The sequence below is a fragment of the Nelumbo nucifera genome, chromosome 3 (assembly GCF_055504915.1).
Source record: "Nelumbo nucifera cultivar China Antique chromosome 3, China Antique-T2T, whole genome shotgun sequence".
NCBI lineage: Eukaryota > Viridiplantae > Streptophyta > Magnoliopsida > Proteales > Nelumbonaceae > Nelumbo > Nelumbo nucifera.
This window is the reverse complement of record NC_142651.1, coordinates 69352126-69367222: the sequence shown is the minus strand read 5'-3', so window position 1 is coordinate 69367222 and position 15097 is coordinate 69352126. Positions and strand designations below refer to the sequence as shown.

At 36.8% G+C, this 15097-nt stretch overlaps 1 protein-coding gene across 1 annotated transcript; it reads left to right on the top strand.

Annotated features, from left to right (window-relative positions):
- Positions 1-4988: 4988 nt before the first annotated feature.
- Positions 4989-12718, top strand: LOC104590758 (ferredoxin--NADP reductase, root isozyme, chloroplastic-like). Its single transcript, XM_010249504.3, has 5 exons — positions 4989-5460; positions 5687-5743; positions 8439-8771; positions 11061-11280; positions 11989-12718. Exons 1-5 carry the CDS (start codon positions 5437-5439, stop codon positions 12486-12488), a joined length of 1134 nt encoding a protein of 377 aa, XP_010247806.1. The 5' UTR covers positions 4989-5436; the 3' UTR covers positions 12489-12718.
- Positions 12719-15097: the final 2379 nt, after the last annotated feature.

Below are 15097 nucleotides of genomic sequence, written 5' to 3'. Positions count from 1 at the left end.
GCGGGGAACTGGAGAACGGTCTCTATGTTCTACATCCTTCTCTATAAACTAACTTAGCCGAAACTACGTCGGTCGAAATCCCCAAGAAAAGAACTCGTGATATAGTAAGTCCCATGCGCCTATGGCATTACCAACTTGGCTATATCGGTATTGACCAAATCACAAGGCTGGTAAAGGATGGTCCTTTGGATTTTCTAACCGTAGAAGATCTTCCCACTTGTGAGCCTTGCCTCCGAGGTAAGATGACAAAACGGCCATTTAACGGTAAGCCTAAAAGATGTATAGGCATGCTTGACCTTATACATACTGATGTATGTGGTCCCCTGAGTGTTAGGACTCGTAACCAACACGCGTATTTCATCACCTTTACCGATGATTATTCTTGGTATGGTTACGTGTACCTAATGAGACATAAGTTCAATCCTTTGAAAAGTTCAAAGAGTTCAAATTAGACGTCGAGAAACAGTTAGGGAGAGAAATTAAGGCCCTTCGATCGGATCGAGGTGGCGAGTATCTCTCTGACGAATTCAGGGACTACTCGAAGGCCAATGGGATAATATCACAGTTAGCTCCTCCTGCTACACCACAACATAACGGTGTTTCAGAGAGGAGGAATAGGACCTTGTTAGACATGGTCCGGTCACTTCTCACATGCTCAGAATTACCCACATTCTTTTGGGATATGCATTAGAGACTGCTATCTACGTGCTGAATTGGGTTCCAACGAAATCGGTTCTGAAAACTCCATATAAACTTTGGACCGGAAAAAGACCAAGTGTCAAACACTTGAAGATTTGGGGTTGTCCTACGCACGTTAAAAGAACGAGTGTAGACAAGTTGGAATCCAAGACTAGTCGTTGCCTATTTGTAGGCTATACAAAGGATTCGGTGGGTTATCTATTCTATGACCCAAGTGAGCAGAAAGTGTTCTGCAGTCGAAGTGCCCAGTTCTTAGAGACTGATTACATCCTAGACACCCATCGTTAGGAAATAGTTCTTGATGAGGAGAGCTCATGAGCAGTGGGAGATGTCCTACAAGTTCCAGGTAGTGACCAACCTAGAAGATCCACCCGGGTATCCAGGCCACCAGTCCGTTATGGTTATGACCAAGATAGTTATCTGGTGAAAGCCATGACTAGTGAGGAGGGTCCCGTGACTTATGCAGAAGCTATGTTGGACATAGATTCCCAGAAGTGGGTGGAGGCCATGAGAGTCGAGATGGACTCGATGGAGGCCAATGAAGTCTGAACTCTAGTAGATCCGCCCTTCGGGGTAAAAGCAATTGGTTGCAAATGGATCTATAAGAGGGCATCAACTATGAGGAAACCTTTTCACCTGTGGCCATGCTTAAATCCATTAGGATCCTGCTAGTTGTAGCAACATACCATGACTACGAGATTTGGTAGATGGATGTCAAAATCGCGTTCCTGAATGGAGATCTCAGTAAAGATATCTACATGCAGCAGTCGCAAGGCTTCATTGCTGCTGGTCAGGAACACATGGTATGTAAACTTAATAGATCCATATATGGACTTAAGCAAGCTTCTAGGAGTTGGAACATCCATTTTGACTCTGTCGTCAAATCGTTTGACTTTGAGCAGAATCCGGATGAGCCTTGTGTTTATAGGAAGTCTAGTGGAGATAAGGTCACCTTCTTGGTGTTGTATGTGGACAATATCCTACTCATTGGGAATGATGTAGGAATGTTGACTTCAGTCAAGGTGTGGCTTTCGCAGCAATTCTCCATGAAAGATCTTGGAGAAGCCTCCTATATACTGGGTCTTCGACTCTATAGAGATAGATCGAAGCGGATAATAGGATTATCCCAAGTTGCTTACATTGACAAAATTGTCAAAAGGTACAGAATGGAGAACTCCAAGAAAGGAAACGTTCCTTTCAGGCATGGAATCACTATCTCCAAGAAGATGTCTCCCAAGACTTCTGAGGAGATTGAGGGCTTGAAAGACGTTCCCTATGCTTCAGCCGTAGGGAGCTTCATGTATGCCATGCTGTGTACTCGCCCCGACATTTCTCAGGCGGTGAGTGTGGTAAGCAGGTTCTAGGCCAACCCAGGGCAGGAGCATTGGACTGCTGTGAAAAACATACTCAAATACCTTCGAAGGTAGTTCACTACAAATTCAAGGGTATACTGATGTCGATTTCCAGTCGGATCCAGATGATAGAAAGTCTACATCTAGGTATGTTTTCACGATAGGATCGTGTGCTGTTTGCTAGAAAAGCAGTAAACTGGGGTCCACGGCAGATTCTATGACCAAAGCCGAGTACATTGTCGCAAGTGAAGCTGCCAAAGAAGCCGTGTGGATGAAAAGTTCATTCACGAATTAGGAGTGGTTCCGTCCAGCACATCACCCATCCCGTTGTTGTATGGCAACAATGGAGCGATCGCCCAGGCTAAGGAGCTTCGATCCCACTCGAAGTCAAAGCACATCGAAAGGAAGTATCATGTACTGCGAGAGATTGACTAAGCCACTCACACAGAATGTGTTTGAGAAACACGTGGAAAGCATGGGACTCCGGCTTGTACCAGATTGGACCTAAGTGCAAGTGGGGATCTGTTAGATAGTTTTGTATGCCCTTAGTTCCAATCACTTTTGATGTACTTTAGACATTTAGTGTAAATGAATAAAGTGCATGTTTGATTCATGTTGTGTGGTATGTTTCTGTGTAAGACCCTTAAACTCGACACTTAATGAGACTCGTGTTAGTTTAGAATGTTCACAGCCGTTGGATAATTCTGGGGAGATTTATCTTGCCAAGGCTGACACTGGTGTGCTGCCAAATGTTGGGGTGGTCTGTCTCAGCCGCCAGGGTGAGACCCAAGGCGCATGCAGTGTAGGATTACTTGAATCTTTGAACTGGACCAGATTTCCAGTATTGCCCTGGACCTTGGAGATTGATGGGCAAAACTAGAAAATTACACCTGACCCTTAGACTCGATTATGATACTGCACTAGGTGTCGGATTGGGCAGTCTTTGATATGCCAATTAGTGAGATCCTTAGCGGGGTCAAAACCTGGGTATGTTGGGACAACCTAAGAATTCATTTGAGTGGGTGATCATAGTGATAGGATCAGCCCATTTGTCGGACAAAGGTAATGATCGGGGATGCACTCTCTCTGATGAAAACCAAACTGCATGCAGTTGATTTCAATCGTTGGAATTTTGTTTTGCAAAATTTATATATAAGATATATATATATATTCAAAATGTTTGCAAATGGTTTTAATTCCCGGTATCCATGTGAGCAAAGAGTGCAGCACTGTTCCTTGCAGCCGAGGGAGAGGTCCTCTCTTGTCAGGCAGTGTTTGATCATTATGGGCTGAAGAGGTTAAGTGTAAGGCCATTTAGGATTATACCTATTGGGCTAATCTTGCATCGGCCCACAGTCCCTGGGTTTTTATAAAATGGCTTGGCTTAGGGACCACTTAGTGTAAGTGTTGGGCCCATAGAGTCCTTGTGATGGACTCAAGGGGTTCACTGGGTTTTCCAGTGAATTCGTCTAGGCCTTATAACAGAGTCTGGGCCGAACCCATGTGGCTGATGTGTATATCAATGCTTGGGTCCCACACCATACAAAGAAGCCCAACTTGGCAACAGTTTGGAAGTCTATTGAACACTTGATACATATTGGGCCTAAAGCCCATTTCGAACTGGGCTGATATGATCAGTCACTTAAAGGGGCAGATCTGAGATTAGGTCAAGCCAAAAGGATTGGGTCTTAACCCTATGCACTCATGGAGACCAAATTCAAATTAGGATTTGAATATGGTAACCTCCTAATAAGATCAGGAGTGGGCTGATCTAATCTGCAGATAGGATTAAGAAGACTCCTTATCCAAATACAGATTTGGATTAGGATAACTCCTAATGGGATTAGGAGGTTTCTTAATCACTAAGAAAGAAAGAGGAGAAACCCTAATTCGGATTACAAGAATTCGAACCTTAAGGGAATTCGTAGAGAATACTCTGCAACTAGAGATTGGATCTCAAAGAAACCCTAGAGAGGAGAAAGCAGTTCGCTACCTTCTTCTCTAGTCTTCTCCTCCAGCAGCCGCCGCCATCTACTACCAGTTCGATATCTCTGTGAGGGAAAAGATCAAGAAAGCATCTTGATATCAGTCTTTGCTGAAAGACTGATCGTGTGTAGTGCTCATTGCTTCCATCGAGTTCTTCAGAAGGGCTTGGTTCGTGGGACGAACACTGCTTGTTCTGCTCCATCATCATTGTATCATCTTCAGTGGGAGCGGTTCTTGGAAGTTTCTTTGGGTGTGAACACCGACATTGGGAGATAATGTTTCTCCGGATCAGGTATATCCCTTCCCTTGTCTTTTGGTTCAGATCTGGTTCGGTTTTGATTCATGTCAGATCCTTGAATACTATATTCTAAATTTAAGGAATATGATTCCTAGTTGGAAGAAAGGTAAGAAATTTTTGAAATTCGCCCACCCATTCCGCACCCTTTTTGGCGTCCATATGATGGATCTTACCATTCTTTCAACCTGTAAATTAACCAATTAGGAATGTCATAGGCCATAAGACTGCTTCTAGCTTCTACTTAATTAATTTTTCTTAATATATTATATTATATATTATAAATTATGGTATACTATTTATTATATTATTCCACATATTTTATTTCTATATATAATTTGAATGGGGTTTTATGAGGTATCCGAAACGAGTGCCTGAATATGAGATATAACAGTACCAAAAAAAAAAGAATAAGAGATGTAAGATATCCTAGTCAAAACCCAAACCGGGTTTTGACAAATGGGTCCTAACATTTGAACGCATCCGATACCCGAAAACTCCCGCGAAATTGCCATCGCTAATTTTGAACACCCTAACCCAGAATATATTATATTAACATAAGAAAACCCTTATATTAGGACTCCCATAAGAATCCATAATATTAGGATTTTTTTTGAAGCCTACAATATTAGGACTAGATGTACTTTTTTATTGTGACAACCATTATATACACTTTTCCGAATAGTCTCTAACCCCAATCATCTTTCTTGGCCTTTCCGTCGTTACAGGGGTCTTGTATAGTATTAATATTTTAATAATAATTTTCTTTTTGGGGTTCCAAGATGCCATTGTTCATATGTGTTCTGAACTTGAAGAAACGAGGTTCTTTTAGTAATTTTCAGAAAGTTTGAGGTTATTTAATTTCTGAAAATAAATTATGAGCAGTGAAGCAGGTCGAGGAGCCAAAACTGTCCTTTGCCTCTCCCGAAAGGATTACGGAATCAGAGCTTCTTTCTTCTTAGTTCTGCATTTACAGACCCTATAAAAACCCTAGATTTCTCTTTTTTCAATTCCTTCTCTAGGAGACGAGCTCCCTCGTTTATGTTCTTTCCAGAAAGCCCAAGCTTTGATTTGTTTTGAGCTCCGTAGCTCTTCGATCCGATCATGGCACATTCAATTGTAACCCAGGTACGTTTAATCTCTAATCGATTTTTTCTAGGTTGCTCTTGGGCTTATACTCATTTTTTGAAGAAACCTCTGTTGTTTGTGACTTCAAATTTGTAATGGATCTGAGTTGCTCTTCATGTACCTTATCACTGGCTTGGTTCCGACATTTGTTTGAAGGAATTATGTGATTTTGGTTTGAATTGCTGGGAGAGATTTCTCGTAGTTAATGAAGTGAGTTTTATTGCAGGCTTCTGTGACTGTTCCAGTTGCAAACGATTCTTCTCTAAGGAGATCGATCTTTAAGGTACTTAGTCACTTTGGAGTTTAGAGGATGTTGTATTTTGATTGTAAATCGGAAAGATGAGAGCTTTGTTTGCATCCTTTGACTTCCAAGTTGATATTATACTGTTTAGATTTTGACAATATCTGCTGGTTAACGAGTGTTCAATTGCTCCTAAAAAGTAAAAATCTTTTGGAGTATGTCTGTATTTTGATTACAAATCGGTAAGATAAGAGCTTTATTTGCATCCTTTGACTTTAAGTTGATATTGTGCAATTCAAGTTGCACTGCTGGTTAATGGGAGTTCAGTTTCTCCTAAAGCTGTGTTCGGTTGCAATGCAAATAAATTTGCACTGGTGCAGAACCATGGCAGTGCAAATGATTTGAGTGTAAATTCTGACCTATTTTTGTTTCAAAATTTAGTTTATTTTGTTTGATTGCAGTACATTTGCACTCCCATGCATTTGTACTAGTGCAAATAAATTTGCATTGCATCCAAACACAGCCTAAGGCTCAGTTTGGAAGGAGTACAAATACAAATATGTAGAGTGCAAAACCTTGCGTTTGGTATTATTTTGTATGTATTTGTACTGTACATATTTGTATTTGTACTCTTTCCAAACTGAGCCTAAAAGGTAAATTTATTTTTTATTTATTTTTTTTAGAGGGTAGCTCAACCTCCAGAAACCCCGAAGTTAACTCTTTGTTTCTTTATCTGATTTAATTTAATCCAGTAACTATGAATAACTGTTTGGTTAATTCTGCAGCTAATAAGCTCTTAATTATATTTAATTTGTCATTGTTGAATCTGTATCTTTGTCTGTCCTGGGCAGTTTATCACATTGGAAACTTATATATGTGTATATGTCAATTGATCTATTTAGAGAAGTCTTCATGACAGATACAGTTCCTATGAAGAAAGAGAATCATAGTCATATAGATCTTTTTATACAATTTACAAAGCCTTCCATGAAAGAGAGCTTAATATGATAGTAAACTATGAATTGGAGTTGATGCAGGAGCTAAATAGTCAATTTTGGGACTTTTTGACTTCTGCATATTGTGTGCAAGTCACTTGCCAGAAAATAGGCATTATTTTGGGGAACCTTGTTTATTTCATATTTTATGCACAACCAAGGCCATGAAAAATGCTCTCCAGTGTCTGTTATTGACAGAGGTGGTGTTGAAGCTGGTTGATCAAAGTAGTCCACTTGTATGCCACCTCATCCTCTTGCTACCCACCAAATTTATAGGTCTATATTCTGCGGAAAAAGCCTTCTTACTTCTATGTTGGAGTATAGACCTGGCATGGGTGAGGAAAATAAGAAAGTGGTCAAATTTAAAGGCTTGTGGTGGAAAATACCTTATTATGAGCATGCTATCCTCCAAAAGATATAGCTTTACTAGTGGCACATATGCAGGTTGTTATGTGCATTACAGCATTGATGGATTGGTTTCAGACATCCAATTAATAAGCCTTCCAAAATGACACTGACATGTTACTGTTAACATCCAGTCTACTGCTTTCTGCTGGACAGTAAAAAGAATATGATGAACTGTTCAATCCAGCCTGTTGTTTGCTTCTGAAAGAAAAGAAAAAATCTATATAGTCCACAGGCTTACAAGAATCCAATCAAGCCTTATTTATTTATTTATTTTTGTTCAGTTTATTTAGCTTCCAATTTCTCCTTTCACTAGTATACAGCAAGGTTCAAAATATCGTCATGTGTTGGCCCGTATCGGCCGATATGTATCATATTGGAGCCTTCCCGATATGCCCCTGGAGGGGGTGTTTCGGGTCGGGAGTGGTTCAGGGGGTAGACCAGCCTTAGACTGGCCCCTCTGAACCAGATTCGAAAAAAAAAATTAAAAAAAAACAGTACCGATACAGGCCGATATGACCTACCGGTGTATTACCCTGTATCGATATTTTGAACCTTGGTCTACAGGGATCATCCAGTTTACTAAATATTCTTTCAGGCACCAATTCTGAGGATTCATTTCTTCCAAGTGTCTGAGGCAACTAAAAGAGAAGGCACTGTTCTTCAAGTTATCATAATCATTGTCCTCATGACCAAGAATCCATTTACGTCCTTTACTGCTGTCCCCTTAACTTTTCGAAGCCTAAAATTTAACTCTTACTTCTTTCACCATTGGTTTCATTCTATGTTGCTAAACAATTGTACTTCTAATTCTCTTAAACACATGCTTTTTATGATGTTTTCTTTGTTAAGCTTGTCAGTAATCCATCTCAACATGCTTATATCAACTGCACTCATTCTAAAACTTTTCTGTTAATTGATTGCCCAGCATTTCCATAAAGATCAGTTGCTATTATGGTTGTCTTGTAGATTTTCTTACCCTATTTAGATTGATGTTAGCAATCACATAGAATTCAGAATGCATTATCTCTACTTAACCCACATGTCTCTAATTCTATCCTCTTCAGCACCTCTTTGTTGATTATTAGATTTGCCTTGACTTTTGTAAATAATTCTGTTGAACATCTATTTATGGTTGTAAATTCTACTTTATTTATGTTTTAGTAATTTTTTAGATAATTTCTCGTGTAATATGTAACTGGAATTACATATTTCTTACTAAGAAAATTTCACATTTGACTGATAAACAATTAGAGTATCTGCAACTATTTCATGCTGTAAGTTGGTTATGATGCATTGGCAATCGCAATCACTGTTTTATATTTCCTTGTTTGCAGACATATAATTTAAAATTTCAGGATAAACCATGGGTGTCGGTCTTATCTTCGGATTTGAAAATCAATAACCCACGATCGACAAGCGAATACAAACTATGCATGTCAGTAAAACAAGTCACTCCATCTAAAGTTGCAGTTTCACCCTTACAACTTGAGGGTGCCAAGGAACCTCCTCTCAATATATACAAGCCCAAGGAACCTCACACAGCAACCATTGTTTCTGTGGAAAGGATTGTAGGCCCAAAGGCTCCTGGAGAGACTTGTCATATTGTAATTGATCATGGTGGCAATGTACCCTACTGGGAAGGACAAAGTTATGGTGTCATTCCTCCGGTAAGTATTTTTTTTTCCTTACAAAACGTGTTATAAGAACCATCTTGATATTACCTCTGGTGGAGTTAAGAAATAGCTACTTGCTTTTTGTATTTCCTTCACTCTGACATATAAAATGAACTAAATTGCATTTCTTTTTAGGCTCAGTTTGGAAGGAGTACAAATACAAATTTGTAGAGTGCAAAACCTTGTATTTTGTATTATTTTCTATGTATTTGCACAGTACATATTTATATTTGTACTCCTTCAAATTGAGCCTTAACTACTTGCACCAACCACGTGTTGGTATATTGTTTCTATGCTTCTGAGTTGTGGCAACAAATTTACTCTTTGGTGGAAAGATATTGGATGCCACTAGGTCTGTTAATGATGCCCAAAAATCCGTGGCCCGATCCGATTATCTCAGATTCAGATGGTGTATTTATGTAATTGGATCGGATTCAGATATGACTTCATCTGATCCGATTAAAATCCGAATCCAATTATAATATTTATTGATTTTAATATATACATTTTTATAATTATATTTAAAATTATATATGAATTTATAATTATATATAATAAGTTCATTATGTTATATTTACATTTATTTTTTATATAAAAAAGCTGAAAAGTAACTAGATTTTTAATTTTTTTTTTGTATTTTAAAAATTTAAAGATCCGAGTCTGTTAGGATTTGAATTTGAATCTGAGGTTTTCAAATCTGATTGGATTTCGGATCGGATTCAGATGTAAGTTTTCAGTAATTGGACCGGATTCAGATTTTGCTGAATCCGATCTGAATACAGCCCTAGATGCCACCAAGTGAAGTTTTGGATTTGTTTGAAACAGATGTAATGGGGTTTTCTACTCAGAGGCAAAAGATCCTTTGGCAATGTGTGTGGGCCTGTGGAAGGCAGTTTTTGGGGGCTGTGGTATGAAAGAAATGTAATAATTGTTTAGGAGAAATATATGCAGGTGGAGGAGCTGAAAGAACTTACAAGGATTGCACATTGGGCTTTGGTAACGGAGGAGTTTAAAGGGGTGTGTCTATATGGTATTCTAAGGGAATGGCAAACTGTAGCATGCTTCCAAATGAGCAAACAGAAATGGTGATGGAATGGAGTCCCCCAGAAAGAGGGATGATCAAGTTAAACTTTGATGGCTGCTGCCTTGGAAATCTAGGGACATATGGAGTGGGGGTGTGGTAAGGGATCGTAGTGGCACTATAGTCATGAGTTTCTCCGGCCCAAAAGCCCTGGGTAAATCCCTAGAATTGAATTGTTAGCTCTTTTTCAGGGATTAAAATTGTTGCAGCAGATGGGATTGAGGGATGGTGGAAGTGGAAGGAGATTGCGGAACTGTCACTTGTTAGGTGAAGGATCAAGAGCAGACCCTATGAGAGTTTAGGCCGATGGTGAAATTGGCTAATTCCCTAGGTTCCCTGTTGAATGGCTCATTCAAATGGGCCTTCTAAAAGTGTAAATATGTTGCCACGAGCTGGGGTGGGGAGGGAAGTACTTGAATGGGGTTGCTCAGGGCTGTGTTGTAATGTGTCAAAGTCTGTTTCTATTGTTGTGTTGAGGCTCTGTCTGTTGTACAATTAAGCCTGCTGCCATTATAAGTGAGCAGCATGGTTTCTTTTTCTTGAATGAAATGTTCAGTTATTTATCAAAAAAAATTTGATCTCTTTAAGTATTTGAGTTTCTTAACTTACCTTCTCCATAGACCTGCTTGGCAATGGAGAATGACTGAGTTGCATTTTTTTTTATAATTACTTATGGCTGTATTATTATTATTATTATTATTATTTTTGGATAAATTACTCATGGCTATATTATTGAAAGATGATTCCAGCTCTTTTAAGTATTTGAGTTTTTCTGCTTGGAAATAGAGATGCTTTTCTTACTTATAACCTTTATGATGGAGGGATTACTTGGGTTCAATATTCATTTTACTCAGTCCCCCACTGATTGGGTAAAGTCTTCTGCTGTATTAATTTATTCTGGACCTATTATCTTAAGATAGAAATTGATATAAGATTTTTTTTTTTTTTTTTTTGGGGGGGGGGGGGCGAGGGGAATTTGATATATAAAATGTTTAGTAATATTTAATCAAGCTTATTTTTGAGCTAGTATAGTGGGGAGCTGATGGTGAGTTTGCCCCAGTATAGGAGAATGACGTGAAGGTACAAATGGAGAAGCTAGTTTTTTGTTTTCAGTTTTCCATGACATTTTAGAATATGATTCATTCAATGGCAATGAACATGTAAATTATTATTCAGCTGTTAAATTTTCTTATTTGTTGCAGGGTGAAAACCCAAAAAAACCAGGAACCCCTCATAATGTCCGCCTTTACTCAATAGCATCTTCTAGGTATGGTGACTCATTTGATGGCAAAACAACCAGTTTATGCGTTCGCCGTGCTGTTTATTATGACCCTGAAACTGGAAAGGAAGATCCTTCAAAGGCTGGTGTCTGTAGCAATTTTCTTTGCAACTCAAAACCAGGAGACAAAATTCGGATCACAGGTAAAAATCTTATTATCTCTAGATTGAAATGTTAAAATGAATGACTGTATTGTTAGAATTCTTAATCATGGCTTTACTGGTTTTCTGTTGGTGCATCTATTGCATTCCTTTGTATGATAAGGAAATAGAAAAAAGAGTGAAAAAGGTTGATTTTCTCACAAATGCCTATTCATCAAATGGTCCCAAATGTGCTTTATTAAATTTTAGGTGCTCTGGAAGAAAGACGAATTAAATTGTGGGTCCCAATCCCTTGGAACCAGTTGTCTCCACAACATGTGGTCATAATCCCTAGTAAATGAGTGCACCATAGGTATCGTGTATATAATATTGTTTACAAATGAGTACAATTTCCCATGAATCAGTTGCCATTATTTTTAGAATCTTTGTAAGTGGTAAGTCTTCAGTTAGAGGTAGTCCAGTCAGACCTCAAAATATTGGCACCCCAGGTCAGCAATAGATCTAAATTCCTGGATAATTCCAGATGTCATTCTTATCTTACAAATCACAAAGCATTCTCCTCAGGATGTTAGCAGCTATATGAAAGTTAGCCTCTGAGAAATTATGCTCTACAGTTTAGTTTTTGGGGATCTAAAGGTATTATAATATATGACTAGGATCATCTCTAATTGAACTTCTTCTCCTTCTCATCAATAAGTGGTTGATGGTGATCCAAACAGGCTTTCTGACTACTTTTGAATTTCATTATAGGGCCTTCTGGTAAGATAATGCTTTTGCCTGAGGACGACCCAAATGCCACCCACATTATGATAGCCACTGGTACAGGGGTGGCCCCATACAGAGGCTACCTTCGTCGCATGTTCATGGAGTCTATTCCAAATTTCAAGTTTGGTGGCCTTGCATGGCTTTTCCTTGGGGTAGCTAACACTGATAGCCTCCTCTATGATGATGAATTCAGAATGTACCTTCAAGACTACCCCGATCATTTCCGGTATGATCTGGCCCTAAGCAGGGAGCAGAAGAACAAACGTGGGGGCAAAATGTATGTTCAGGATAAGATTGAGGAGTACAGTGACGAGATCTTTAAGCTCTTGGATAAAGGGGCTCATATCTACTTCTGTGGGCTGAAGGGAATGATGCCTGGGATACAGGAGACATTGAAGAGGGTTGCAGAAGAAAGAGGGGAGATTTGGGAAGAGAAGCTCCCACAACTCAAAAAGAATAAGCAATGGCATGTTGAAGTCTATTAATAAAACTGCATAACATTGAGTTAGTTCTATGTCATTCCCCACCACCACACTAGAATCTAAGATTGGGGTAATATTCTCATTTTCTCATTGATTATTTGACTATGGGTCTTATTGTTCAGTTCCTGTAGGGGAACTTCAGTGAATGCCATTGATTTGAACTCGTTATCGTTAAGCTGAAACAAGCCGTTCTATTTTTCTATTGATACTAGTAGGAGTTGCTGCTTGTTGAAGGTTTTTCTGAGCCATCTAAAAATGTTGATTTCTCTAGTGGTCTGGAGGGGAACCAAATTATGCTTCCTCCATTGCTATTTTCATTGGCTTGGAGGAATAATTCGCCATCCAACATGGAGCAATTTCTGGTTGTCCTGTAAAAGATAAAATGAGTTTATTCCAAGATTTTAGCTTTTAAGAAATGAACTCATTTCCCTTTCTATTTGGCTTTGAGAGGACTGGAAGTGACTATTCTGGAAGGGGTTTTTACAACTGGCGCTAGCTACATGATTTCGCATTCGATCGCATTCAAACACCCAATTAATGCTTATAAACCTTGGAGCATTACGGATGGTTTCTCCTAAATGTGGATTCTGCTATATCCATGCTATGACTTTCGATGACCGCACAGGAGACCTACTGTGTGGGGTCTGTGGACAGATACAGGTCAAACATTGTTAGAGAATCAAAACATAAAATGAAAAAAGGGTTCGACTATGATATCGGAAAAATGTGATATCCAAGAAAAACTTTCACCAATCAACTGTTATTATATAACCAATCAGGTGTTATTTATCAAAATTAATGGATGGGTTTTGATTGGTCAAAACTCTTCCGATACCATGTTTTCCCCGTATCATAGATTTTTGCAGGGTGCGACTATATATATATTTGCTCAAAATATGAAAGCTGTGGCTATTCATACAGTGGTGGCCCTCCCCACTCACCCAAGTGGTTGGAAGTTGGAAAAGTATGTAATTTTTTATTATTAACTTAATGTGATGTTTTAGGAGGCATTCAACAATATGAATGTTTTGTTTTCGTTTGTTTTTAAAATCGACAAATCAGTGAAAGAAAACGAAAACATAGTCTTGAACCTTGTTTTTTGTTTTTTAAAGATAAAAATAAGTTGGCATTCTTTCAAAAAAAAAAACATTTTTGAAACCATCAATTTAATGGTTTTTAAAACAAAAGTAAATTTTGTAGTGCAAAAATTCTATGATTTATATAATATGATACTAAACAGATGATAACATATTTCTAAAATCATAAATCAAGAACATACTTTTGGTTTCAGATTCGAAACCAGAAATTAAAAAATTACCCTTAATTATCAAAAAACAGCAACCTCTAAAATGATGGTTGCACACGCTCCAATAACTATATTTAAAATGATGGTTTAGATTTTAGAATCTCTCTCTCTCCCCCACATGCTACAATAACCTAAATAATCTAATATCCTAAAATTTCTCCTAAACAACCTTCTCCATTATCCCCAACTTTCTCCTAAGTTATCTCTAATGATGTAGGGAGTTTCTTTCCTAACTTATCTCTAATTCTTATTTATCTTCTCATCCACTTTTTATCTACATCTATCTAAAGAAAGTTTGGATTAAAAAATTTAAGAATTATTTAAATATTCTAACAAAATTGTATTTCTGAATTATTCAACCTAAATTTTATTCAAATAATAAAAATCTAATATTAAAAAATGAAATATTATTTAAATATTTCAATAACTAAATATCTTAAATAAAAAAATATTAAAATTAATATTTTAAATCAATTAATAAAATATTTTAAATACTTACTAAATAAATTCCAATTATAATAAATAGATTAAGATTTTAAATATTTAGTTAAATAACTATATATTTTAAAAAATAAAATATTTAAAATAACTAGATTTTAAATAGTTGAAATAAGAAAATTATGTATTAATAGTATTATACTTTTATGGATTATTAAATTCAACAAGTAATTAATATTTTAAAATTTAAATAATGATATTATTTCAATAAATAAGTAATATTGTAAATAACTAATTTCATTTATACCATTTAATAATTCTAGAAAATAACTTTCAAAAAATTAATGTTTATTAATAATACTTTTAAAAACTTAATCTATATTTATTATATATTTATATATACTAAAATTAATATTTATTGTATTTAAGTAATTATTTTTTGTTTTTTGTGATAAATATATTTTCAATAATTATGTATAAATCTATTTTTGTTTTGTTATTTAATAGAAAATTTTCAATAATTATTGGAGTTTAAACTAATGTTATTTAGCTTTTTAAATTTAATTTATTGTGTATTTTCGCTATAAATTTTTAATAATTATTGGAGATTAAACTATTGTTCACGAGTTGGTTCGGTTCAATTGTAGGTTGTTTGGCCAACCAAATTAACCTGGACAGGTTGGGGAGTTGGTCACTTAAGTTATATCGGTTTGGGTCAATTTTCGGTTTGGTTGGTTGGTTCAAAAGATTTAAACTTAAAAAGTTAAATTTAAAAATTAAGTTTAAATATTAAAAAATTACAATGGCTTTATTAAAAAAATAAATTTAAAAGTTAAATTTATGATATAAAATATTTTAGCCCAAGAAA

Bases quoted from the DNA above. Each gene is read 5' to 3' on its own strand.
- LOC104590758 (XM_010249504.3), top strand. From the start codon at position 5,437: ATGGCACATTCAATTGTAACCCAG. The intron at 5,744-8,438 runs GTACTTAGTCAC...CCTTGTTTGCAG, and splicing joins TAAGGAGATCGATCTTTAAG to ACATATAATTTAAAATTTCA. The intron at 11,281-11,988 runs GTAAAAATCTTA...ATTTCATTATAG, and splicing joins AGACAAAATTCGGATCACAG to GGCCTTCTGGTAAGATAATG.